We start from the raw sequence: 26,640 nt of genomic DNA, 5'->3' as shown, positions 1-26,640 counted from the left end.
GCAATGGCAAGTTCATCTGTGCTATCCCTGGAGTCTATTATTTCGCCTATGACATCACTCTGGCAAATAAGCACCTGGCCATCGGGCTGGTGCACAATGGACAATACAAGATCAAGACATTTGATGCAAACACAGGGAACCATGACGTGGCGTCTGGTTCTACTGTTCTCCACCTGCAGCAGTCAGACCAGGTCTGGCTGCAGATCTTCTATTCTGAGCAGAATGGACTCTTCTTTGACCCTTTCTGGACAGACAGCACCTTCACCGGCTTCCTCATCTATGCTGACCAGGACTTTCTCAGTGAAGCTGATAGGAAAGCCAATGCTCAGGATTACAGTTAAAGCTGTAATTCTGAGATATCTTTGTTTTGTTTGACTTCATATAAAAAGGATCCATGTTTGAAAAGATTGCTCCACAAATACAAGACTTAAGTTAGGATCAGTTCTTAAACAAGACCTGACACCAGGGGGCGCACAAGGAACAAAAGAAAAAAAAAACATCTGGGAAACCACCAAGTTTTATCACTCACGGTGCTATAATTCTGACAAAATATGTTTTAAATATATGCAATATGTAACTAAACACTTTTTAAAATTCTTAGTTTCTTGAGATTCTTGCAGGTTACAGAAGCTGCACAAGTGTTTGCTGGTGGTGCATGAACATCCTGCAGTCTTGTGTTTATTCATAACACAAACAGTATTGTTACATATTAAAGTATTATCTATATCTGAGTAAACATGTTAATGGGTTTTTGTAGATAATTTGATCCACAAAAATTAATAAAACCAAGAAATTTGCTTTTAGATAAATGGATACAAAATTATTTTGGAGGACTTGTTAAGATACTGTACTGATACTGTACTTGGTATATTTACACCTTTAACATACAAATCACAACAAATATCTTGTTCTTATTGTGCATTACTACAGTATTATGGATCTGGGCACCACTATTATGATGGATTCTGATTGTTACTGTACCCTGGATTGTCAGAAATGTTTTTAAAAAGTTTGTTTTCACTATTATTTTATTTAGTAGAATTGAAGAAAATGAGAGAATGCATGGCAAAGATGGGAAGAATGGGCCTAAGTAGGAAACATAATAATAATAATAATGATTATTATTATTTAATCTTTGGTTCTTGACATTAATCAATCAATAAATAAAACTTTATCTAAGTTCTAATGCAGTTAAAACTGCTTCAAAAAGCAAAATGCAAAAATGATCATTAATTATGATAGCACTTTCCTTATCGATTTTACAAAGTGCTTTACAAGAAAATCAAAACAGTACAAGTAAATGCAAACAAACATAATGAGCTCAACACAGAAGATGGTAAAGTGAGGTAAAAGCAGAAGAGAATAGAGCATTAAGAATGAAGAGGCAAAACCCACTAGAAACCTTTTAAACCCGCATAATTAGGCTACTTTTCTCACATTGGTTTCATAACATTATTAATATAATTTTTGATGTGTTCTTGTATATTAAAAATATAAAGAACAACACGATAATGATTCACACAACAAAATATAGGCGATTTTAAAAGCTTATATCAAGTATGGGTATTTGTAGTTCCTTGGCTGACCTCTAAAGGACTACAACTCCCAGGCTAGAGGAGGGACATCCGCGCACCTCGACAGCAGCAGCTGGTGCAGCCGAGGAGGCTACTTTGTTAAAGCGGAGCCACCGGAGAGAAAACGAGGGAGCTGAGTCTCTTGAAAAAAGTGGGAACAGTTTGGGGGTAACGGCTCAACCAAACGCCTGTTGCCGGGATTTGGCGGTGGCAGCTGTTGTATGAACTTGGCAGCGGATTTGAACGGTGTGTTTTCACCGATAAAAAGAGGTTTTTCTCAAAGTTGAGCCGAAGAGGAGTTCTCTCATTCAGGATGTCGGACTGAGACAAAGGGGTCTGGGGGGGCATGCCTGTCGGAGCGGTGAGTGGCATGTAATACCCACTGAGATGAAAAGTTTACCAGGTCGCTGTCCTATGGGAGAGATTAGCTGCATTTGTGTGGAAATGTCTAGTTTTACCACACTGTGCTGTATTTGTTTCCAACCAAGGCGTTTGTGAGCTCGGTGGGCAGTTAACTTGTGTGTCCTCACTGTTTGTCCGCTGTCGCGTGGTGCAGACGCGTTGTGAATGATAGCCAAAGTGTGGTATTTGTTAGTATTCTGTCGTTTCAGCAAGCAACCATGTCCAAAGTGACATCTCCGAAAGGCTGCTTTGATTCATTTGACTCGTGGTCGAGCGGGGACTTAACCGAGCCATTTAAATGTCCGAGCAGAGAAAATGGCCTCTGCTGTGGGCTTAGCAAGATGTTCAGAAACATTATCATAACCACTGTAGTTAAAAAAAACCGCTACCTTTGTGTTAGTTTTTGTCAGCACAAGCCTTAAATCTTAAAATCATTTTTAACAAGACAAATTGTAGAATAACTTTAATTCAGATTTACCCTCCTTTCAATTAGGTGGTTTTGTCAGCAAATATTAAACACCATCAAACACTGTATATATTTTCTACTTATCACCTTTATCAGCCACTCTATTAAAGTTCTTGAACTGTTTTGGATCCATTTGTCTCAGCAGGTAAAAGATTCTGGAAGTCTCCTCTGGATGGGAAAGATGGAGAGGGAGTTGCAGTGGTGGAAAGGACAGCTGGCTGCAGATATCCATCAGTCCCTCCGCATCAAAGTGAGTCTGTTGTCACTGACCAGTCTGCTTTACTGTGATGGGAAACTGATTTTGTTGACAGCATGATCAGTGCTCAAATATTTTGACATTGTTAGCAGTCTTTCCATTGCTCGGTACCAGCTCAACTCTACTCAACTCCCTTTTCGTATGAAGTGTATGTTTTTCACTGCAAATATGTGGTCAATCTATCTAAGTCAAATCAAATCTTATTTGTATAGCGCCAAATCACAATAAAAGTCTTCTCAGGACACTTTACAAAGTAAGGTCTAGACTTTACTATTATCACTATTATTGTAGAGGGAAAACCCAACAAATCTCCCTTGAGCAAGCACTTTGCGACAGTGGGGACGAAAAACTCCCTTTAATGGAAGAAACCTCTGACAGACCCCGGCTCTTGGTGGGCGGCCTTCTGCCTCGACCGGTTGGGATGAGTGGGTAGAGGAGAGAGAAAAGAAGAAAAGCAACAAGACACAACAACAAACAGTCAAACACTGGTCAGGTTGATGTGGCCAGTGACTGCTCATCAGAGACATAGAGCTCCAAGTAATGCCAATTACAAATTTGCTCTGTCGTTTTCTGAGATGTGCTGACCCACCACCATGCCAGCTAGCTAGCTCTATGTAGTGGGCGTAGCTGTAGCCATTGTGCTCATATTAGCGCATTCAGTAACCTATAGGCTAGGTGATAAGCTATATGATGTGGTGGTTCACTTGTATTAATATGGTAACTATAACTGCCACCATATTCTCTACAACACTGATGAGAGAGAAGTGGCAGGTACTGTAATGAATGAATCAAGAACCAGCAACGGGTGTCATCACATGTAAACATCCAGGATAATCGGTGGCTGTGTAGTAGTGATTAATTTCTCCGACCAGTCGTTTGGGTGCAGTGTTTACATGTCATCCTTTGGTATCACCTCAGTTCGCTTGGAACTTCAGTGGAGGTGAATATCAAAAGTAGTACCGCGTACTATCCCCAACATTTGACTGATGGAAAAACAAACAAGTCGAGTCCAGTTGAGCGAGTATGGCGGAAAAGGGGATAATGTATTATGCTGTGCTTTATAACAACAATAATGGACAAATAAGTACAGATAAAATAACTAAAAAAATGAATAATTTAAACACCTGTAATGATTACATAATCAATAGAAATAAAAGAGCGACAATTTTAGTGATCACTTAATCTTTCAAGCATCTTTTTTAGAAAAACATTTTTCCAAGTTTCCATTTTCTCAAATGTGTGAATATGAATGCCACAACAAACTCTAGGAAAACTGTGGCGGCCATTTTAATTGATTAATTCAGAAAATAATTGTTAGGTTAATCGATAATTTCAAATAGTTGTTAGTTGTAGCCTGGCAATCAGTGAACAGAAAATTAAGCGAGACTGCGATAATCATTTTCACTGTTTTATCTCATGTTAGATATGGATCAAGAAACTTGGCTACCAGATTAATCCAAAGTAAAAACAGTCATTAGTTGTAGCGTTACAAAGAAGACAGTCTGAGTCAGTGCAGTTTATTAAAAGCTGAAAAGAAAATGACAAGGTCCTGTTGTGTTTAAACATGATCTAAATTAGATTACATGGAGGAGTTAAGGCTCATTAATTGAGGATGTCTTAATTAACCTCGAAGCGTGATCATATTTCTTCACATGTGTCACTTTAATGGAGACATCTGTCACTGGACTGGCATGTTGGAGCTGGGACTCTCTGCCAGCTTCACACTGAGGGAGATGAATACAGATCAGGAGCCTGAACCTGCCAGATACTGTATGTATGTATGGGCAGAGTGAGGATTGTAGCGTATCAGGTGCTTGTGGGCTTTATCAGGTTTGTTCAGTTTGAATCAGTTTACTCGCGCTGGACAGCGTCTGATTCAGAGTGAGCTGACACTTAGACTGAGATTCTCTATGCAGAGCTGGAAACTAAACACACCCACTCTTTTCTCACATAAAGGTGAGAGTCGGATACCGTCAGTCTAATGTTAGATTAAGTGTCCTTGTATCAGCATTTTGGTGAAATTCCGAGCAACGACTGATCATGGTATATATTATGCAATGCAGCGCTCTCATTGTAAATGTTGCAGCCTTACAAAATGGAAATATCTGACGTATATGGTGACTAAGACCTTTAATTGTAATAGAAACAGATTAGTTTGATTTCTTTATATGGACACCTGTTAGAAAACATAGTGTATTTGTCTCACAGCTGCTTGTGTTTTAAATTAGTCTTTTTAAGTTGTTTTTTTTTCTTCCAGTTTCTAGGCAGGTATAATTTCATAGTGTAAGACATGATGTATAAAGGCACAAAGCTTTTTGGCATTTTTCCAGTCAAAGTGTTTTTCATAGCTCAGTGGAATAGCAGCTTGATTTTCCTCTGCCATAAGCTTAACTTTACTTCTTTATTGTAACAGCAAAATGTCTTGTTTTTCCACCAACTGCTGAAATATTTAGATTTAAGCCCCTTATAAATCATCATGGTCATACAGCCTGTAATGTGTTATAAGGTGGAAACTGTGTGTAGTCAATTGGTTGTCAAAAATGTAGGACAACAGTTGGGACACAGCAATTGTATTTGTGCTGAACCTCTCAACAACATGGCAATTCACAGTGCTTTACATAAAATGAACATTTTAAGAAACCCAAAGCAATATAAGAGAGACAAATTAAAATAGCAACAATAAAAATAAAGTATAGTGAAATAAGATTAAGCATATTTAGGTTTTTTACTTTTCTCAGTTTTACATTAGGGCTGCCTCCCGAAAGTCAACTAGTCAAATCATTAGTCAAGAAACCTGTCAGTCAACTCAGATGGTTGTTTCTATTTTATTATATTTTATTTTTTTGTCAGCTAGTGTGCATTACAACAGATGGTAGCCCCAGCCTGTATTAGTCTGTCATCATCTTGTCCTAATTTTGGTAAGCCAAGCAGCAGTTTGCTCAGTGCTTCTTCCTGTGATCGGGGGGGGACTTCCCACTTCAACTGTGACACTGTACAGTGCATGGATGTATAAGGTCGACTACACTATATAGCAATCTACTGCACAGAACAAGGAGGAAAAAAAACAACAAAATCCACTAGGACAAGACACATGAAGGTGGGATTTGTACTTTTATTAGCAGTGTTTTCCAACATCGTAGTCTGCTTTTAGAAGAGAAAAAACTTTAATGGTTACCGACTGTTTCTGCGCCATGCATCCATCCGAATGGGAATAGGAAGTTAAAAGTGCACTGGGAAAACATTTCAATAAGAAATCAGAAATATATATATATATATTTATTCTTTAGCAGTGCAACCTGGCATGCATCAAACAACATTCACCGGTTAATGGATGAGAGAAGCTCAAACTTGTTGGTAAATTAGACTATAACCATGTCTCAGAAGAACAAACTGCCTATAAGAGCCAGTTGTGTGTGTGGGTGTGTGTGAAGACCAAATAGTTGCACTGAACAGTTGACTGACAGCCAGCTGACTAGTTTTGGGTTTTCACCTACTGGTCAGACGTCGCCTTGGGTTGTGTGAAAATGTGATGGGTATTTTTAGTGAACTTCATATAAAATCATTCAATTTACTTGATAATGAAAATTTGTCATTTGCAGCCTGAATATTTTCTCATTGTACAGTGATCTTCATCTTTGTTAAAACCTATAAATGGTAGGGTATTATTATTTACAAAAATTATGATGAAAAGGGGTGTATGTTTTCACATAGCTAAACTGAAAGCACAGTGATGGAAATGAGTGGTGAAAGCAGTATCAGAGCTGTGTGTTAAAAGGTCTTCACACGGTGTTCAGATTTCCTGCGTGGTGCCTGCTCCCCCACCGTCTCTTCTGGTCTTAATGACATGTGCTGCAGTGATAATGCCCCGATGTGGGAGATAGCGGTGGTGTGTAGCATGTGCTAAATTATCAGACATGCAAATCAGGTGGAGGCAGCTGTGGAATCCTTAATTATGGTGCGGGTCCTCCACAAAGGCACCTCTCCCCCCAACACAGACCCCCCTCCCACCAGACTCTAGCACCCCCACCCCTTCACATCTACCCCCATTCAACCCCGGTTCTTGTACCCCCAGACAGACAGATGGACCCGAAAGGAAGTGTCAGTCTGAGCACTGTTGTTGTTGTTTTAGTTGCACTCAAAATAAATACTTGACAGTTTACGGAGACCTGACAGTGTTGGTAGATTTGCCCTCCTAGTGAATGGTGTTGTACAAACCCAACCCACCCCCAGCACGGACTGTTCACCTCCCTACCCTCTGGCTGGAGGTGTAGGGATGGTAGGGAGTAAGAATTTCATTGTACAGGGAAACACGTTTCCTAACTGTGCATATGACAAATAAACACTTTGACTTTCTTATGAAAAGCTGAGCTTTAAAGCCAGACTGGGACTGTTTGAGCCAGGCTGAAGGCAGGTTCCTAAATGATGTGTCATGTGTTTTTCTTTTTTTTTCTTTCTGTGTTTCTGCTCTTATGTGAGGAGTAAAGACCCCTCACTGTTTGAACTAAAAGAGATTAATCTACCAATCCTCAATATCTTTCCAAATCCAGATCAAAAGCTCTTGTTTTTACTCAAATACACAGAGCAAAAAATATTTTTTGAAAACAAAAACATTTTCTAGGATAATCAGCTTAAGGACATAACTGCAGAGTGAATTTGCCTGCTCTGTGCTATGTGTTTTTTGTTTCTTTGAGGCAGATTTTGAAAGTAGAGCCCTTTGCTCTCCTGTTTCTTGTGGCTGATTGGAAAGACATGCAATGCTGTTTCAATGCTAATGCCCCCGAGTATCTGCCTCCCACTTTGAAACACATGCAGCTAATTGAACATGAATAGGAGATGTACTGGGGGTGAAACCTAATCCTATTTACTACTCAGCCTCCACTGGAGGAGCCATGTCTTGCTAAACCACACATATATGCACGTACCACCACCCTCAGCCTGTTCCTCAGAGACCCCTGCAGTGACCCAAATTAGCTCCAGTTTTCTGCAGCAGTGTTTAAATGAAAATGAGGCTGAAACATAATCAAGAGTTTCCAGTGTTTAAATTGAGCTTTATTCGTGATAGGAGTAGTTCAGACCTGCAGCAGCACCAGTTAAAACCGGTCAGCAGGAGCCGTGCATGGCTCACCATTATTATGCATATTCTTTACAACCCCCATGTTTCTCCACTGCTGCTTCCTGCCAACCCAGCTCCTCTCACCCCCTGTTATTTACGCCCCCCTCTCTCCAGGAGCTGAAGTTACCGGTTTTCCGGGCCCACTCTCCACAGATTGGCATGCGACGGTACTTTGCAGACTTGTTGGCCATCCTCAGTAATCGCTACCAGCTATGCCCTACAGCACGTCACCTGGCCATCTACCTACTGGACTTATTCATGGACCACTATGATGTGGCTGTCAAACAGCTCTATGTGATTGCCCTCTCCTGTCTGCTCCTAGCAAGTAAGTCTATTAACAACCTTCCAGCGTCTTCCCTGAATCCATCTGCATGTTTTCAATTGCCTTTTACTCGAGTAACATTTAATTTTAAGATCAACTGCTTTTATCCTCTTTAAACTCAGACATGTTTGAGTCAGTGTCTTGAAACTTGACTAGGTTTTGTGTTTCATCAGGGAACGTATTGTATTGTATTTACACAAACTGTTAATGCACAAGAGCTGCAAAGTACGTCTTCTTCTGTGCTAAAAAAAGATTCTGTGCCTGTGGTTTCTGCACCGATGGCACAAGGTGAACACTTCCTGCAGCAAGGCTAATACAAGTGAGGCTCAAGAGACTGTGATGTTTTTCTCTTCCAGCTCCATTTTCAGACTGATCTGATAGCCTGTAATGTTTACCCTTAGCTGCAGTGTTGGTTTAAACAGAAAACAAGGTTACCATTGTGATAGCATGACTGTACCATTGTTTTAGGACAAACTGTGTCTGCAGAACTTTATCTTTGCCTTTAATCCTGGCTGTAATAACATTTATGGGGCTCCAGTTGTTAGTCTAGTCCTAATCAGTCTGTTTTAGCTGAGCTAGTAACACCTCTCAAAAAGTCTTCTAAGGTATGATTATTGTTTTGTTTTTACTCTGTCAGTGAAAAGCTGTGGGCATTTCTATAGAAGTGAATTCAAGAGATGGTGTAGTGTGATAACCAGTAACTCCCATGCTTCTCTGCTGTGAAATGCAAAAAAAAGTTTCTTTGTGTGCCTCATGTAAAGCAGGTGTGTAAATCAATGTCTCCCTGCTGATGCATGGTGCACAGTGTGTGGTAGTTATTAGTGCCTCTGTGCCTGACTGGTGATTAAAAGACTGTGAGGTTTTCTGTACATTAATGCAGCCCTTGGCATCATGGGTAATTAGACTAATGATGCCATCAAAGTGGGAGTCTGGAACAGGGCCTGCTTACTCTGGAGATCTCAGCGTGTGTGTGTGTGTGTGTGTGTGTGTGTGTGTGTGTGTAGCCATGTACAGGCCATCTTTGCAATCAGAGTAGTCTCTGTGGTGGGATAAATTTGAATATGAGACTTGAAAAAGGTTTTATTTTAAAAGTAGTCTCATGAGACTCATGAGCAGTCTCCAAGAATAGTGCTGAGAGTTTGCTCATTGAGTGATATAAATCCAATTTGGACAGAGGTTCTTCTTCTGGTTTTTAACAGATTAATCGGGTTTGTTTCATTGAACATTTTGACTGTGGCTTTTAGTTAGTCAGACTCTGTCCTCTCTGCTCTCCTGCCTCTGACTCTTCCAGGACTCTAGGGAGTCTCTGCCATGATTGATGATGGCTTGAAAAGGCATTTGATTCAAAGTAGTCTTGGGTTTTTATCTGCCCTGAGGTGCCTTGGAATCTGGCCTAGTTATTGAACGGCCTCCCCAGCTCCCTCTCACTGCCTCTGACAGACACATACATTGTCCTTCTTTAAATATTCCTGGCTTTTGCACTCAGTTAATTAATCGCTACCTCTTTTGTACCTCTCAGCAGTCACTTCTTAATCCTGTTATTTCATTATGAGTGTATTTTGTGTGTGTTTGTTCATGGATAAGCTCTTTTTCATTTGCAGGAGTAAGATTGTGGTCAGGTTTTCACATCCACTGGGTCTGAATCTTTTGCCTGTTGTGCATTTATTTAGAAACCTCAATGAATCCAATGAGCCCAGTTATTCAAAGATAGCCAAATCCTGGAAAATATCAACTTAAAGACTCAAGACTCAAAACTGTATACACGGCATATTTACACTGAAAAGTCAGTCTCCAATCCTATGTTTCCATTGTGTTGAATTGCATGAAGTCCTGCAGTGATCCCATCAGTCCTCCTGCCACATTTTGGACCATAACACTTGTTATGATAAATAATATAATGGATGTGTCTCTGCTGGAAGCCAGCAAAAAAAAAAAATGCTATGGAATTTGTGTTGTTGGTACAATTGTTTCTTTTGTGTTTATCTATTTATTTTAAGTTTGCTGTTTAACTCTTTATTATGACCATTGATTGCTCTGGTGATCTATTTTATCAGACTCCAGAGCCGGGGGGGTGGGGAGAAACGGGGTGCTGAGGGGCCCCTGCCATATGCTCTCCAAGTCAGGCCTCAAACAAAAGCCCATCAATGCAAGCAGGACATCTAGCCAGCCAGACCCGTCCCAGAGAGGGGGAGGGGGAGCAGAGACAGAGCGTGGAGGTTGTTGTATGCAGGTGTGTTTGTGTGTATAGTAGAGACTTGCCGTGAGCTAACATGCTAAATGAGGAGAAGGTCACTGTGGCAACCTTGCAATAAACCTATGGATTTTTTCCCCCAAAAGTTTAATCCAATAGAGTGTTTCCTATTGAAAGGGTATAGCTTGACTGCCACATTACCACTTAAATGATTAAGTTCTGGTGCGCTTTACCTTTCACTGCGGGCTCTGTTTCTTCTTGGTTCTCTCGCCTTGTCAGGGAGCCAGTCCTTGGACTGGGTGGCCAGTAAAAACAGCCCCACATCCCTGGGAGGGCGGGGTGCAAGTGGAGCACTACTTCAAAGGCAGGTCCTCTGCTGATGTTAAACCAGGTAGAAAGGGAGGGAGAGCTGGTGGCCTGCAAAATGGGACATGTTAGAACTGAGCCACGCAGCAAGGTGCCCTGAAGTGTAAATTAATAGAGAACCCACTTTTCCTTTGTTCCCCTCTTGGTGGTTTGACAGTAGTTCTGATGGAACTATTGTCATGTGGTCCCCCATAATTAAATAATTTATGTAGATATGTATAGATCGGCTTGTTAATGTCAGTATTATTCATTATTATCAGATGCTACCAAAGCACCAGTTCAACTTTTGTCAGAATTTTGTCTTTCGTTGTGTAATGCCTGAGGTTCTGCTTGCCCACACAGCCCCTCTGTCAGTCTTGGTCACCCATGAGACAAGGCATGTTATACCCTCAGTCGATTGAAACCCCCAAAGCATGCACACACACACGCACACACACACACACACGCAAACAGAGCCTGGTGTCTAGAATTCTCCCTGGTCACCGAGGCATAAGCACTGGGGGCAGAGGTCATCCTGGGCCTACATTGTGAGAGCCTCCAGGGCCAGGGGTGGCAACACAGAGATTCTGTGATGGAGCTGTGACCAATTTCACCCTCCCAGTGAAAGATGAACCAGGTAATAAAAGGAATTTAAGGAGCAGAAGAAATTCCTCCAATGGCTGTCAAGTCAAAGAGAAGTAGCAGTGAATGAGGAAGAACCATTAGAGCTGCCTAAGAAGGTTTTTTTCTGCAAATTGTCAACATGAAGTGACATAATTTATCCTATTCTGGCCCTGTGATGGATTGGCGACCCGTCCAGGGTGTACTTCGCCTGATTGCCGGCCGGGATTGGCTCCGCCCCCCCGACCCCGTTCAGGGAATAAGGGGTAGAAAATGAATGAATGAATGAATGTCCTATTCTGACTTTGTCAATTTTCCCCATTTTTCTTCCAGTTGTACTTCTTGTAGTCAGAAGATGTGTAAGCTTTTCCATTAAGATCATTTCAACAATGACTAACCATGCTGTCCTGTGTCTGAGGCACTGCTTTACACCAGGCCCTTGTAATAGCTTTTTCAGACTTTTTTTTTTTTGTTTTGATGTTAATGGGTTTAATCGTTTCCCTTCACATCATAAAAACATACAGTTCATAGGGACCTTGTATATTAGTATTTGGTACAGTGCTTTATCTATTACTCGGTTATTGTCTGGCATTTCCATATTCATTTTACACGCTGTTGGTGAAACGGAGAACCACAGAAACGGGCTTTGCTCTCTGAGAATGTGGCTTTCAGGTTTCCTAACAGCCCCTATCACTCTCAACCCCTTCACACCCCACCCCCACCTCTTCCACAAACAGCACACCTGGGAGGAGGCCGTACATCCTTACCTCTCCCTAACCCCTGACCTCTAGCTTTTCCCTGTTTACCCACCCTTTTGTCATCATCACCATCACCTGTGGGTACTGATAATAAAAAAAAAAAAAAAAATAGGTGTCTTCTAGCTGTAGTACTTTTCTTCATCTCTGTGTCTCTTCCCTGCTCACTGACTTGAGATAGGATCATTTAACTGCCTGCATTCCAGATAGGCGGACCTCGCGGGAGAGGAATGCACCGTCTCTCATGCCACATTCAGACTGACATCAGCAAACAGCACTGTGTTGGGCTGGGATGCTATTTACATGTTGCTCCAGGGTATCACTGAGATGATGAAATACACACCAGGAAGTCGTCTAATGGCTTATCAAACAGTGAGACACCGAGTGAGGCTTTATAGTTGTCGATATGGGTGTACACCTTGCGAAACGAATCATAAAAGAGCAGTTGGTCAGCTCAGTATGTTGCTGGATATTGAACCTAATAACTTTTTGAAAACCATCAGATGGATCAGTCACATCAAGTTCTCAAGTCATCTGTATCAAATTTTTGGTTATAATTATTTGTTGATCAGATATTTCATGATCTCATTAATAGCTCTGCTAATGTTAGCCTGTGTTTAGGCAAAGCTCTTGAATGACTGTCTGGATAACAATAAATACAAATGGTTTGAAATTTTTAAACAAAAGTAAAATATTGAATAGTATTCTTTAGGCATCAAAACTCATTAGAGCCTGAAACCATTAGTGAATTAGGTCATCTGAATAGGCTTTCTAAAGATTTAAAATGAAACCCAGCCCTATGGGTTGAATCAGTAGGTGAAAGAGCAGTTTTAATTCCCCCTCACCCTGTGTGTGTGTGTGAGTAGGTTCCTCTGAAGTTGTTGTGCTTTTTGCTTTTAAAGCTTTTGGGCATCCCATGTTTCTCATGTGCCTGGTTATCCACAGTAATAAACCAGAAGAGGAAAATCAGAGAGCACAATGCGGTTAGTGACTTGTCGTGTCTCTGTTAAGATCAAAGAGGCTGGGGCTGTGTGGAGAGCGGGGGCATTGATGGCTTTTTATAGCAGCATCTATGTGGACATAGCAGTCTAGAAGCAGACATACTGTAGCCCTGAACCAGAGGATGTGAGGGTGAGAGAATGGGACGAGTGTGGACTGGGCCATGGAATGAGTACTGGTGGGTGTAAACAGCCCTGTTTCACTGTTTCCTGTTCTGCTGGAGGAAAACCATTACTGCCTCTGCTAATTACCCCTTAAGCCTGCTGGATTGCAGACCCCCCACTCTCATCCTCTTCATGCTCATCCCAACCAGTCCTTCTCGCCTCTCTGCTGCCCTTCTTAATGGCAGGTCGCAACATTTAGTGCGAAAACTCACACTTTGCAGGAAGATGGCTTGCTCCCTGAGACGTGGGCACAAAGAGGTAAATGAGGTCCTTCAAAGACGACCATGAAAATTACGGCATGTCAGACCATCATTGCCTGGAGTGTCCACCTCTAACTGCAGCTTGAAAAAGTCAATAAAGTGCCTATTTATAATGTTTGGTTACCATGGTTTTAGATCAGAGGCCAAGCTTTACCCCGACAGAGGGCTGCTGTTATTCCCAGCTGGATGCATATTTTAACAAAGCTGATACTTTACTTTCTAATCCTAGCCAGTGGATATAATACTAAGTAATTGTACCACAGTGACTGAGTGGCACTTTGTCAGCAGGCAGCTGTGTGTGTGAATATTCATATTTTGAATCACAAATGTTTATAATTCATCGGGTTTATTTTCTCTGTCATTATTTCATGTTTTAACGTTCTGTATATTTGCAAGGCCATTACAGCCCAGTATGTGATTGGACTCAGCCTAACTACACTTTCCACACATCTGGTGACTCAAGAAGAATTAGATTTAGTTGTAAAGCAAGAGTTAAATAAATCAGCAAGGTCAATATAATATTCATTAGTAGTTTTTGGCTAGTATTTTTGCATCTGCATGCATCATCAGTCTAATGTTTGGACACTTTTTTTTTTATTCAGTTCAATGGGAATGTTTGCCTAGACCTTTGACTGGTAGTGTATACAGTATGTTTGATAAATAAAAGGTACAGAAATGTCAAAGATATGATGCAGGTCATTTGTCCAACATTGTCCAACTGTTTTTACACCAGCTTCCACTTGGAGTTACTCACAGAGAGAGTTGTAGTTTTTGACAAAAATATTAATAAAACCCATCTGTGTGTAACTACAATATGATGTTTTAATGAGCCATGTTCAAAATGTTATATACCACTGATGGGTGTCAATGAAAGTTTCTTTATCAAAACTATCAGGTGTTTAATCTAAAATAAAAATCACCATATATCTATTTGATCCTCACATATTGGGAGGAGGTGGCAAAATCAGGAAGAGGCAGGAAGCTTTCAAGGCAGGGGACCGAGGGGAGTACAGCAGAGCCCGGTACAAGCTACAGAACTCCATCAGAGCTGCAAAGAGGACATGCTTCCAAAAACTGGAGAGCTGTTACCTGAATAACAACACGTGTGGCAGGGAATCCGGGCAGTTACAAACTACAGGAACAAATCAATGATCACAATCTCCCATGACGTCACCCTCCCGGACAGCCTTAATAACTTCTGTGCTAGGTTTGACAGGCTAAACATGGATACCCCCTCAAAATCCCCCTGTGACCTGGGGAACACTGCTTAACAAGTAACGCACACACAGGTTCTGAAGGCCCTGAAACAGGTGAATCCCCATAAGGCTGCCGGACCAGACGGTGTTCTCCCTAGAGCTGCTGTCTCAGCCCCAAACTCTTCACACTGTACACCCACAACTGTGTCTCCAACCATGACAACACCATCATCATTAAATATGCTGATGACACCACCATTCTGGGCCTCATCGGGGGGGGCAAGTCAGGTTACAGAAGCTTGGTGCATGACATTCTTGTTTATGGAGAAGAGAATGACCTCAGCCTCAGTATTATTAAGACAAAAGAAATAATAGATTTCAGGAAGAACCCCTCCCCTCTGCTGCCTCTGACCATCAAAGGGACTGAGGTGGAGAGGGCTGCAGGTGACATCTGACCTGGTCACTGAACACAGCTGCCACAGTAAAGAAAGCCCAACAGCGGCTATACTTCATCAGGTGGCTCAGGAAAGCTGGTTGCCCTCTTACCCAGGCTAATAGAGGACTGGTAGAGAGCATCTTCACTACTGGTATGGTAACACCACAGAGAGGCAGAGAGAAAGGGTCATATAGACTGCAGAGAGGATAACTGGGACTGAACTGCCTGCTATGGACACACTGTACACACAGCGCTGTAGTAAAAGAGCAGAGAACATACTCAGAGACCCACGCCACCCAGCTCACACTCTGCTCAGACACAAAAACTGCACCTACAGCCTCAGGCACAGCAGAGCTGACAGTACCATCACACACAGAACAAGATTTTACAACAGCTTTTTCCCTGCCACAGTAATACTGATGGCAAATATGAAAATGTGAAAAACCTGTGCAATAACCCCTCATTACCCTACTAAGTAGAAGACCATATACAATTACACTATGTGCAATATTTGAAACTCCCCATTTTACCTGCTATCTTATTCCTGTATTCACAATTTTGTATTCTTGGGTATTCTTGTTTTTTGTATTTTGTATTATTTTGAATTCTTGGGTGATTTTATATTTAGACTGAGGTGTTCGTTCTTTTGGCTTTAAACTCTTTACTTGACTCCAGGAGAGCCCTGCACAAGAATTCCTATATGCCTAGACTGTGTGTTTATGCATAAATGGCAAATAAAAATCTTGAATCTTGAAATATTGATATTAGCCTCAGAAATTCAGTAACTTTTAAGGAGTCAATCAGTTTTGTTATAAATCTACAATGCATTCCCACATCCTACTGAAAGCTGTGTGTAGTTGAAGGCTTTAATGGGAGGCCTGTATCAGAGTAACCTGACACCTCCTTGCCCTCATGTTAAAAGTTTTGAGCAAGGGCCTGTTCCAGCCGTGGATTAAAGGCAGAATCACTCTTGTTCATTGGCCACCCTGAGGCCTTGGGGCTGTTGCTATGGAAAGAAGGATGTCTTGTGTTGGGGAGGGGGCTCACCATAATGGCACTGCTGTAATGTCTGCACAGATCTAGAGTGAGACAGACAGAAAGTAAGGAATAAAGCTGACTGGCTTTTTCATAGTGTTGGGCTTGTATAATCCGCAGTAAATGCCCCGCTCTCTATAAGACTAGAGTGATGCCTCCTAGGCTTGTTTGTGTAATAACTTAGCTTTATGGCCATATGTTTGGTAATAGTCAACATAATTGATAATGCTTAGCAGGCACTTATTAGGTTTTGTAGAGGCTGGAGTAAGGCTTTTTAGGGCTGACCATAAATGTGTTGCATGTGGCTTCATATGATGATGTTCAGCGTAAGAAAGCGGTTGATAAATCCACCATCATTGCTTCAAATCAAGACGTGCGGATCTGACTTTGACTTTTCCACAGACATATCAGAATTCTACATCTGTCCTTAAAACTATTTCTGTGGATTTAATGTTAAACACTATGATCATTCAAACTAATGAAACTTGACAGGCCTAACTTGTTTATTCACTAAGTTAAGATTTTAATTATTGATTAATCTGATTTATTAATTGTTTAGTCTATAAAATGCCTGTTATAATTCTTGATGGCTCATGTGATGTTTTTTTTGTTTTTTTTGGTTCAAACAGAGAAAGGCAGCAAAGTCTTGCATTTGAGAAGCTGGAATGTTTGATATGTTTACTTGATAATAAACCTAATAAGTTATCTAGTGGTCTCAACTCTACAATAAATACATTTTCGTCAAATAACCACATGATATTATTTTTCTAAATCTTAATCCAAAAAACAGAGAACAGAACCAGAATACTCATACACTTCAGGACTTCCATATCATGATGTTAACATGCAGTGTCCAAAAGTTGTGCATCTTCTGTTGAGCCGCTGTGATGTCACATTTACATTTTTTTTCCTTATTGTACAATTTGCAAAGCCAGTATAGTGCAGGTTGAGATTATTAATGTGAACTATCATAGGAAATAACATATGATTTAAATCACAATGCCGGCTCATCACTGATGTCTGTCAGCCATCGGCCCAACCCAGCTCACTATAGCGGTTTGTTCCTTTACAGGTAAATTTGAGGAGAAAGAGGACCGGGTTCCCAAACTGGAGCAGCTCAACTCTCTGGGCTTTATGTGCAGCCTGAATCTGGTTCTCAACAAGAGGGATCTGATCAAAATGGAGCTTCTGCTGCTGGAGACCTTTGGCTGGAATCTGTGCATGCCCACACCCGCCCACTTCATTGACTACTACCTCCATGCCTCGGTGCAGGAGGGCGACCTGTACAACGGCTGGCCTCTTTCCTCCCTCTCCAAGACCAAGGCTTTCATGGACAAATACACTCACTACTTCCTGGAAGTCTCACTGCAAGGTGGGTTACAAGGAGGATGAACTGGGTTTTGCTTTATTGTTCGAGATGTTTGTGCATAATGGTGTGCGTTGATCAAAGTACTAATGAAACTCTTGTCTCTGGGTGCTTCTAGACCATGCCTTCCTGAGTTTCCGACCATCCCAGGTTGCAGCTGCGTGTGTGGCAGCATCTCGCATTTGCCTTCAGATTTCCCCAAGCTGGACGACAACTCTGCATCTGCTAACAGGCTACACGTGGGACCACCTCACCCAGTGCATTGAACTTATGCTGCTGTAAGAGAGATTCAGCACACACACAGACACACACACCCATACAAGTAGTGAAAAAAGTCTAACAGATGATGTGCAGGGTCTCCATTGTTTCATGTTTGTGGTTGCCATTGTTTTGGATTAGAAGGTGCTTGTTGCTTTAACCAGTCTTAAAATGTGAGATTCACTGACAAAGCTGATAATCCTAGCTGACAGACTTGATGCTGTATATTTTAACAGCTGTAATTAAGTTGCACATTTCTTGGTTGGCAAGAGGCAGTGTGTTTTTATTTGAGTGCATTTGTGCAAGTATAATTGTTTGCACATGTTCAGACTAATTGTGTAGGAGTAAAAAAGGCTGGTTCAGACAGATGACTGCTTCTTTTAATGGATTTTACAGGGCAGCCATTTTTCAGGATCTAATTCACCACTAAATTTCCCACATTGCTGTATTTTTAGGTGTCATGTATTTGATGTGCTGATGACTGAAATACATGTGCCTTTCCCTCCCACAGTGCTCATGACAACGACGTTAAGGAGGCCAACAAAACCAAGTCCACTCCTCCTCACCGACCCTCCTCTCTGCAGTCTCAGCCCCAGACCTCTCACCTCTCTCCAGTGTCAGTCATCCAGAGACCAGCCTCTTCCTCCACCTCCTCCACACCACAGCTGCTCTTTCAACCCGATGGGTTCCCACACCTTTCTCAACATTCCCCGTCCCTGTCCCAGCTGCAAGCGCTAGCTGACTCCCAAGCTTTGGGGCCTGTGGTGAACGTGTCTCAGGATTTTCTTCAGGGCCAAACGGTGGGTCTGTTAACCGGGGCTTCTTCTATGACTCCTGCAGGTGGGTTCCCCCCCTACCCCAACCTGTCCTCTGGTCTCCAGCCAGGGGCTCGTGCGCTGCCGCTCCAGGGACCAATTTCTGTGCAGATGGCCCTCACCGGAGAGCCGCGACACTGTCTGAGTATGGCCTACAGCAGGGGCTACCTGGGGGCTCATCACACGTTCACAGCTGGCTGCTTTGACAGGTGACGCCAGGAGACGGAGAGGGAACACAAACCCCTGCAAGAGTGCACTGCTGTGCTTCCGTCCCAGCTCCCTACCCCAAAACGTCCACTTTCAGACCTCTCTCTCTCCGTCAGCATCGCAACACCTTCAGCTCGTCCCACTCCCCCTTCCCTCTCACAGAGACACCTCAAACGCAAGCAGAGGTCCAAAGGAAAGACAGACCCGGTGGAAGTCATCACGCTGACGTGACAACTGCTCCACTGACTCGTATGAAATCCTAAGGCACTGCAAAAATGTTATTGCCATATTCTGAACTGGTTTTATAAATCTGTGTTATATGAGACTGTCATCACTGTGAATGAGATGAAAGCAGCAGCGTGGTCTAACACCCACCTCATTCAGTGCCTGTTCTCAGTTGTGTGATAGCTGAGCCAATTTTAGAAGTGCACAGAACACAAAAGTATCTGTGATAAGGATATCTTGCTTCTTGACACATTTTTGTTATTCTCTCCAATTCCAAAATATGAACACATTTAGAGAGGAAGATTTGGGTTTGTTTCGTGAGCCACGAGAGAGAGAGAAGAAACAGAGGCTTGTTGCAGACTTGGCAGAAAACAGCAAAGCTATGTATGGTGGTGACATTTTTGGTTGTCTCTCCTGAATGTCAACAAACTTTTTGATCTAAGGCCCCCAGTCTCTGTCAGAGCTGAAGGCCCCCCACCCTGGGAGTTTCTCACCACATAACACCTCAGATGGGACAAAGAATTATTTTGTGCACAGCAGGCGAAGTTTGCAGCTGGAACACACCTGCAGTGTCATGTTTCTCTGTCCTGCTCTCTCTGTCCTCGTCATCTTTTCTCTCTCATCTCCAAAGTTGAGCCTTGTGGTGAAGCCGTCACACACCCAGGTGAAAACGCGGCTCTCGTCATGCAAAAGTTTTAATTTTTCCAGCGCCACTCAAAGATTTGAACACAAACTGAGGTGACTGGACCAGCACGGTGAAGGAGACGTGGACGTCGGTTGTGTATTGTACATATGAATTGCTGCTGCCTTCTTATGAACTGTTGGTTCTGTCTGTGTTAATGACTCTAATGTTTACATGAACCACTATCAGGGACTTGAACAAGATTACTTGAATATGATGCCATTGAAACATGCCATAGCTTTTATTTATGATTTATCCCCCCTCCTCCTTGTTCTTAATTTTTTAAAATTCATTTTGTTTGCAATAGTTTAGCTTTTTGTACCAACTTAGAAACACCCCGTGGATTAATTAGTTTTTTTTTGTACCTGTTCACAGAAACTGTAAGCTGTAAAACTCAGGTTTTAAGGCTGAAACTTAGCAGCCTTTCCATTATTCTGTGCTATTATGCTTTAAAGTAGATGCTAATGCAGCATCTGTGGGGTCTGAACACCCCCTTCCTCATCACTGCACCAAACTCTTCTTGCAACTGAGTCAGTAAATGCATGAAACGGTCTGTTTGCATCATGGTGAACAACCTCTTGGTCACTGGTTTCACACACAGACATCTGTAGCTAGTCATCTGTAATTGTATCCAAGATTTCTAAAGCTGCAATTCCAAATCTGTCCACTTCCTGTTAAATTATAAATGCATCCAGATTCCCAGTGCCATTTGCCTAGTGGTTGCCATAGTGATAACTTGTGAATCACCATGGACCCCAACTTGTGGGATGTCGTTGACCCAGTTGTGACTGAATGTTGGCTGCATCTAACAATTATATTCATTGACGATTAATCTCTCGGTTAATTGTGTCATCTATCATTTCTGAAGGTAATGAAAAATACTCAGAAATTAACCAGTCAACACTAAAAAATGCAAAGATACTTCATTTACTATCATTTTTGACAAAGAAGAGCATGAGATTTTCACATTAGAGAAGTGGGAACTAGGAGATGTGGTGTTTTTGCTTGGAAAAAAAAAGACTGAAATGATTGCCGTTTTAAAAATAGTTGATCCCTTTTCTGTCAGTTGACTTATCAGTTAATCATTCTAGCCCTAAACTCAATTGAATCCGATGGCTTGAGTGATCTTGTTCTGTAAAAAATTTTAGACTTTTGATGTTCTGGTTGCAGACCTTACTTAAACAGTCTGGTTAAAACATTTCAACTTTTTTTTTTGTTTTACTGTGGACACTGGACATCTTACTGTGTTTCTGCCTTATCCTCAGCTGCTGCCATGCTTCATGGTTTCTCAGATAAAACTAAATGAAGCCTTCTGACAGACTAATGAATTGCCAAATCTCATACAGCTGTTTGTTTTCCAGCCACTTAAAAGAACGTGTTAATGTGCTTTTGAGTGATATGAATGATGACACTATGCCTTTGTTTTACTCATGTTTCAGTTTTGTTATTTTTGCTATTTCTTTTTCATTGTATACTTAGTTACATTTTTTGTGATTGTCCTGGTGAATGCTGTTGGTATAAATTAGATTTTTTTTTTCTTAGAATTGAACTTGCTGTTTTCATCATAAATCAGAAGCAACTTCTCACTGAGGTGTCAAAGGTGCAATATGTTTTTATTTTTCTGTTTAAACTGGCCACAGCCATCACTGTCTCGTGTTACACCACTGGTTCATCCTTTTGTAACTTATTTTTGATAATTGTGTGAGTTGACTTTCTGTAGCTTGGTTTCTACTAGAGGTCAGTGGGCTATGAACACAATGAATATGTTGCATATTGCAGCCACCTCCTTTTGGACAATATTACCAAATGATTTTGTCTCTTAGCTAGAGTTTTACTGTGTGTTTTCCTCTCTTGTGCAAGGTGCTGATGTCACTCACACCAAACAACACGTCTAATGTGATAGTAATGAAGTGACACCACAAACTTCCAATTTTCTATTTTTATAATATTTTGTACCAGTCTGTAGTCTCGGTTTATGTGACACTGATTGATAAAATGAAATATTTTATCATAATGTGCCATGGAAAAATAAACACAAGTGAAGTGAGTTTCTGAGGGGTGTGTTTTTTCTGAATAAGCATGACTGAAGCATCTGCAGTTTTACAGGGAAGACAACGTAGCTCAGCAGGTTTTATAAACAGTCCTCCAGCCGTGGCCCCATGTTGTCAATGCAGCTAATCATTCATTAGAACAGTAGGACTGAACGAAACTAAAACCAGTGGTGGAGTGCAAGTAAATACATCTAACTGAAGTAAGAATGTGTTGTATTTTGAGTATTTCCATTTATATTTCTGGACTATGTTTAAAATAAAAATATTCTTTTTTTTTTTAGCACTACATTTATCGTTGTAGCTAGTGAAACTTTATATGCAACACATACTGTATGAAGAGCTTATAAAATTTGATGTACTCTTATAGATTAAGTTGTTAAACTTGCCTTAAACCAACTACAAAAGTAAAGTTTTTTTTTAATATAATTTAAGGCAATAATATGAATCCATTATTATACAGATACAGTATACTCTATATTTTAAAGGACCCATTTTACTGAGTACTTAGCATTTAAAGAACATTTCTCTGGTAATTCTTAACTACTTTTACATATTTTTATATTCCTTTTACTTATTTGCACATTCTTTCTTTTCTTGCTCTCTCAGTCTGATCTTGTTTACTTGTCTACTCATTGCCATACAGAAGAACATGGTACATACACATTGAGAGCCACTGTCAAATGTGTCCAACACACCTGGCCAATAAATCAGATTCGGATTCTGACTATTCTGAATTCAGGACTCTTACTTGCATTTGAATGTGTTTGTAGTGTGGATCTGCTGCTTTTATGTAAGTAAAGAATGAACATACTTTCTCCACCACTGATGAGAGCATTCTTAATCACACTCTTGTAATCACAAAAGGCACAGTACAACCATTAGTAGTATGTATCTGAGTGCAGACAAAGTTATTATTGAACATTTGAGGAACAAGTTCAGTTCTTCTGCTTCTTAACTCCACCCCCACAGCTCAATCAGAGCTTTCAGTGTTTTATGGCATTTCGATGTATAGAAATCTATTCAGTGGTGGGGCTCTCTGTCATACACAAAACATTACCCTCCTATGTAATACTTGCAAATTGACCACCCTCCTTGTGTTGAACACAGCACAATGGACTCATAGAAATTGTTGAGCCTCAGCTCTGCTTTCTCCAATGTTAATTTTTTTCCCTGAGTCAGAAATGTCTGGACTGAAGCATAAGCACGTACAAATTATATCAGCAACGGACTCCAGATAAGCCAAAAGAAAATATGATTTCCTTGGAATACAGATTATAGAGTCAGCATTACTGTGCATGGCACTGCTCTCATGTAATTTACATGATTGTGCCTTTTAAAAAAAAAACATTTATGTTGACATTGAAGGGAGCCACAAATGTCTGTATAAAGTTTCAACAATAGCTGTTGAGACATTTCAGTGTAGACAAAGGTTGTGGGTCAACCAGCAGACTGACAAGCCTAGAGCCCTGCTACTAACATTATCAAATGGAAAGTGACTGCACTGACATTCAGCATGATCTCTCATCAGTTCCTCTGGTTCTGTTCATTTCCTGTCTCCTGTCAGCTTCAATAAGTCACCAAAGGGACTTCATACTCCAGCAGACCACAGGCTGTGACACTAAATCCATCCATCCAAAAAGAAGAGGCCTGAGAGACAAGGTCTCCTCGTCACATGCCCACCCCCTGGTGGTTGTAGAGTGGTGTTACGTAGCCCTGTTTGCTGTAGGACCCTTGGCGCAGTGAGGACATTACAATCCTGATCCTTATTGATTGATAAACAAAACAAATGATAAGTAAAAGGAAACGTAGAATTGTTTTAAAGGAGATGATAAAATTATCTAAGTGAAAAAAAAGGGAAAGTTGGATTTCCAAAGTAGCCCATAGATGTTTGAAGCTCCTTGGACACAATAATTGATTTTTTTTCTAAATGATGCATTAAATATTTTTAATGGATGCCTTTGATTAGCTGACTCACCCAAACCAGCTGTTCTTGTGCAACTGCACCAACTCAGGCACCCAGTCAATGCAAAACACAAATTTATTATTGATTATGGTGACTCGAGGACAACTTTTGTATGCCTGTGAGAGAAAGGTAAAGAGAGAGAGAAGATGTGAGGTTAAGGGATCTTTTGTATCTTCTTTTTTGGTGTTTATTTTGCATCTCGTTGTGGTCATTTTGTATCCTTTTGCTGTCAGTTTGTGTCCGTTGCATTCAGCTGTAGTTCTGAAAGCGAATAAAGTTACTGTCAAAGAGGTGGCTTCTGTTGGCATCATCCTTTACTTTACCCAATGAAAGATTGTATATGAGGAGTTGGGGGGACTGATTGACAGAAAATTAATTAAGCTGCTTTGCTGAGTAATTGATTTATTTTGTAAGCAAAAGTGCCAAGAACATCTCTCTCTAGATTCAGCTTCTCTTAAATTAATATTTGTTGGTTTTCTTAGACTGTCATGATAAACTAAACAATTACAAATTTCTTTCAGTTTCGGACTGTTGATCGTCACAAAAAAGGCATTTTTGGATCACAGTTAATCTATTACTTAAGAAAATAATGGGCATATTAATTGATAATGAATGTAATTAGTTGCTGATAATGCTTGCTATAGTAGATGACAAGCTTTGGCTCAAACGTTTAGAAACTTAACTATGTGCTTATGCGCCAGCGCCCTCTAGTCCACACAGCTGGAAAGCATGAGAATCGATAATCAGTCAAACTACTAAGGTAATATTTATCTAGCCTTATATAGGCTGATTTTATTTAGAATAAATCTACAATTTTGGCACAAAAATCTATTTTCATAATTTGCTGAAGCCTCTACACAGCAATAGTTCCACTACTGAGATCTTCTCAGGACCAAACAGGCCTATTCAGTTTTGCTATCATATGAGAAAAACAACAAGGCAAACACCACTGGCAAAGATGGAAACAGCTAATGTTGCAACTGCAAATTCATGAAAAAAGAATGACTGAAACAAATAACTGAATAGAACAGTAAACAGCAGCCTGTTTGTGGTAAAAAATGTGGACACCATATTCTTCCAGCGGCCCCCAATGTTTATTTATGAATCAGAAACTCTGTAGATAGGGCATCTGGGCATTTGAATAACACTGATCTTGGAAATCTATTCCTTGATCTAGACCCGTGGTTCTCAAAGTGTGGGGCGCGCCCCCTAGTGGGGAATAAAGCCATGACAAGTGGGGCGCAATGAACAGAGAAAATTGGAAAATTAAAATAACATGAGTTCGGGGCCCGGGAGAAAAAAGTGGAACCATAGTGCAACAATAACGGTTTACTGTCGACATGTTAACTGCAGCTCAACAATATAAGGAAACGTTCACACAGAGGGCAGTGTACGTAGTAGGCATAATAACACAAATGGATAAACTTGTTACATGGACCCATGTGTGTGTTGTGTCTCAGCCCGCTGGCAGCAGACGGCATGAGACCCAAGACATTTAGAGACAACACACCCCAGTCACGTTAATAAGCCACTCGACTTCTTTGAAAGAAAGCTGGCAGAAAACCGTCAGCAGAAAAATCGCATGGTAAAATCCACATCAGTGAACAGCAAAGCACAAATGGCTTCATTCAAAGTGGCATAGAGAATTGCACAGTGCATAAAACCACACACAATTGCTGAGCAGCTCATTCTCCCTGTAACTGTAGACATGGTGTCGATTATGCTGGATGAGACAAGTGCTGCAAAAGTGAAAACTATCCCTCTGTCAAACGATACAGTTGCACTTATATTTTATCTGTTTTGAACTTGGTGTTATTTGATATTTCAATACATTTAATATTTTAAAATTGGCTGATTTCGTTATTTTTTTGGCAAGTGGAGCTTGAAAATTTGCCCACCCTCTTAGGGGGGGGGGGAATGACAGAAAATGTTTGAGAACCACTGATCTAGACTGTGTAAAATCATGATTGGATTAAATAAAACCCATAAAATCACACTCGATATTACATTTGTCATGGTGGTTCACTGGGGCAGTATGCACTCAGTGGTATAAGCTGTTCACTTTGTGTTCAAAAGCAGAGACATCCTTTTGCTTAATATGAAAGAATTGTCTGTTGTCTGGAAATACAATTATCAGATGACGAAGATTAGCATATCGCCGCCCGACTGCCTTTAACTAAAAGGATTACCCTGCCCTTGCCATTACGTAACAAGCGTTATACCAGCACGAGCGAAATGAAAACAGCAAAGGAAGTGGGTCAATGGGTGGTCCCGCAGACCAACCACCCAATCATCAATACGGGCCGCAAGTGTTTAGACTAGTGATGTGACGTTCCGTATCGAGGCTTGGGCTTCGAAGCGTGTGCCGAGTAGGGGAGGGGGCGTTTCCGCGATGCGCGTATCGAGGCTTGCGTCGTTTAGGGGAGGAGCTGAAAATGATGACGTCCGAAGCCTCGCTGCCCGGCTGTACCACGTGACTCATTCAGGAAGTGGTTCGGATTTTGCCACGAGTTTTGTTAGAGATATAAACCCCTCAGGTTCCATTCAAAATGTGGGTGTTTGATGGAGAGTTGCGGTCAGTGACAGTTTGGATAGAGTTAGAGATAGTTTGGAGAGAGGTAGAGATAGAAATATGTCTATTCCCATTTATATAAGTTAGCAGTGGCATTCTTGTGTACGCCTGCCTCATCTGTGCCCTGTGAGCGGGTGTTTTCCAAAGCAGGAGAAATATTGTAAAAAAAAGAAATCGCCTAAGACCTGCCACAGTGGAGAAACTGTTGTTTTTAAATAAAAACCAATGATGTGTCCCCTAAACCATAATCACTGGCCATACCTCAACGTTACAAAAGCACAATCACTGTACTCACTGTAAATAAAACCACCCTCACCTCACTGTAAATAATCATTTCCATTTTCATCATTTCCAAATAATCATTTT

The 26,640-nt window shown here is 41.1% G+C and overlaps 2 protein-coding genes across 3 annotated transcripts in view; both read left to right on the top strand.

Moving 5' to 3' along the window:
• The window catches only part of c1qtnf2 (C1q and TNF related 2), a 2,263-nt gene extending 1,670 nt beyond the window's left edge, over nucleotides 1–593 (top strand). The window contains exon 4 of the mRNA XM_020619284.1: nucleotides 1–593. This exon is cut by the window's left edge and continues 31 nt beyond it. Within this exon, the coding sequence (XP_020474940.1) occupies nucleotides 1–341 (341 nt within the window). The 3' untranslated portion in view covers nucleotides 342–593.
• A 1,025-nt stretch (nucleotides 594–1,618) lies between these two features.
• Nucleotides 1,619–21,885, top strand: ccnjl (cyclin J-like). Of its 2 annotated transcripts, none has more exons than XM_020619255.1 (6): nucleotides 1,619–1,935; nucleotides 2,588–2,692; nucleotides 7,926–8,136; nucleotides 17,208–17,507; nucleotides 17,620–17,779; nucleotides 18,271–21,885. In XM_020619255.1, exons 1-6 carry the CDS (start codon nucleotides 1,921–1,923, stop codon nucleotides 18,785–18,787), a joined length of 1,308 nt encoding a protein of 435 aa, XP_020474911.1. In that variant the 5' UTR covers nucleotides 1,619–1,920; the 3' UTR covers nucleotides 18,788–21,885. The 2 variants fall into 2 exon arrangements, with proteins under 2 accessions (XP_020474911.1, XP_020474910.1); XM_020619254.1 differs by having other exon boundaries at nucleotides 2,585–2,692.
• Nucleotides 21,886–26,640: the final 4,755 nt, after the last annotated feature.

Source organism: Monopterus albus, unplaced genomic scaffold, assembly GCF_001952655.1.
Source record: "Monopterus albus unplaced genomic scaffold, M_albus_1.0 scaffold217.1, whole genome shotgun sequence".
In the NCBI taxonomy this organism is placed as follows: Eukaryota; Metazoa; Chordata; class Actinopteri; order Synbranchiformes; family Synbranchidae; genus Monopterus; species Monopterus albus.
Note: the sequence above shows the minus strand (reverse complement) of the source record. Positions and strands in the feature narration are given on the sequence as shown.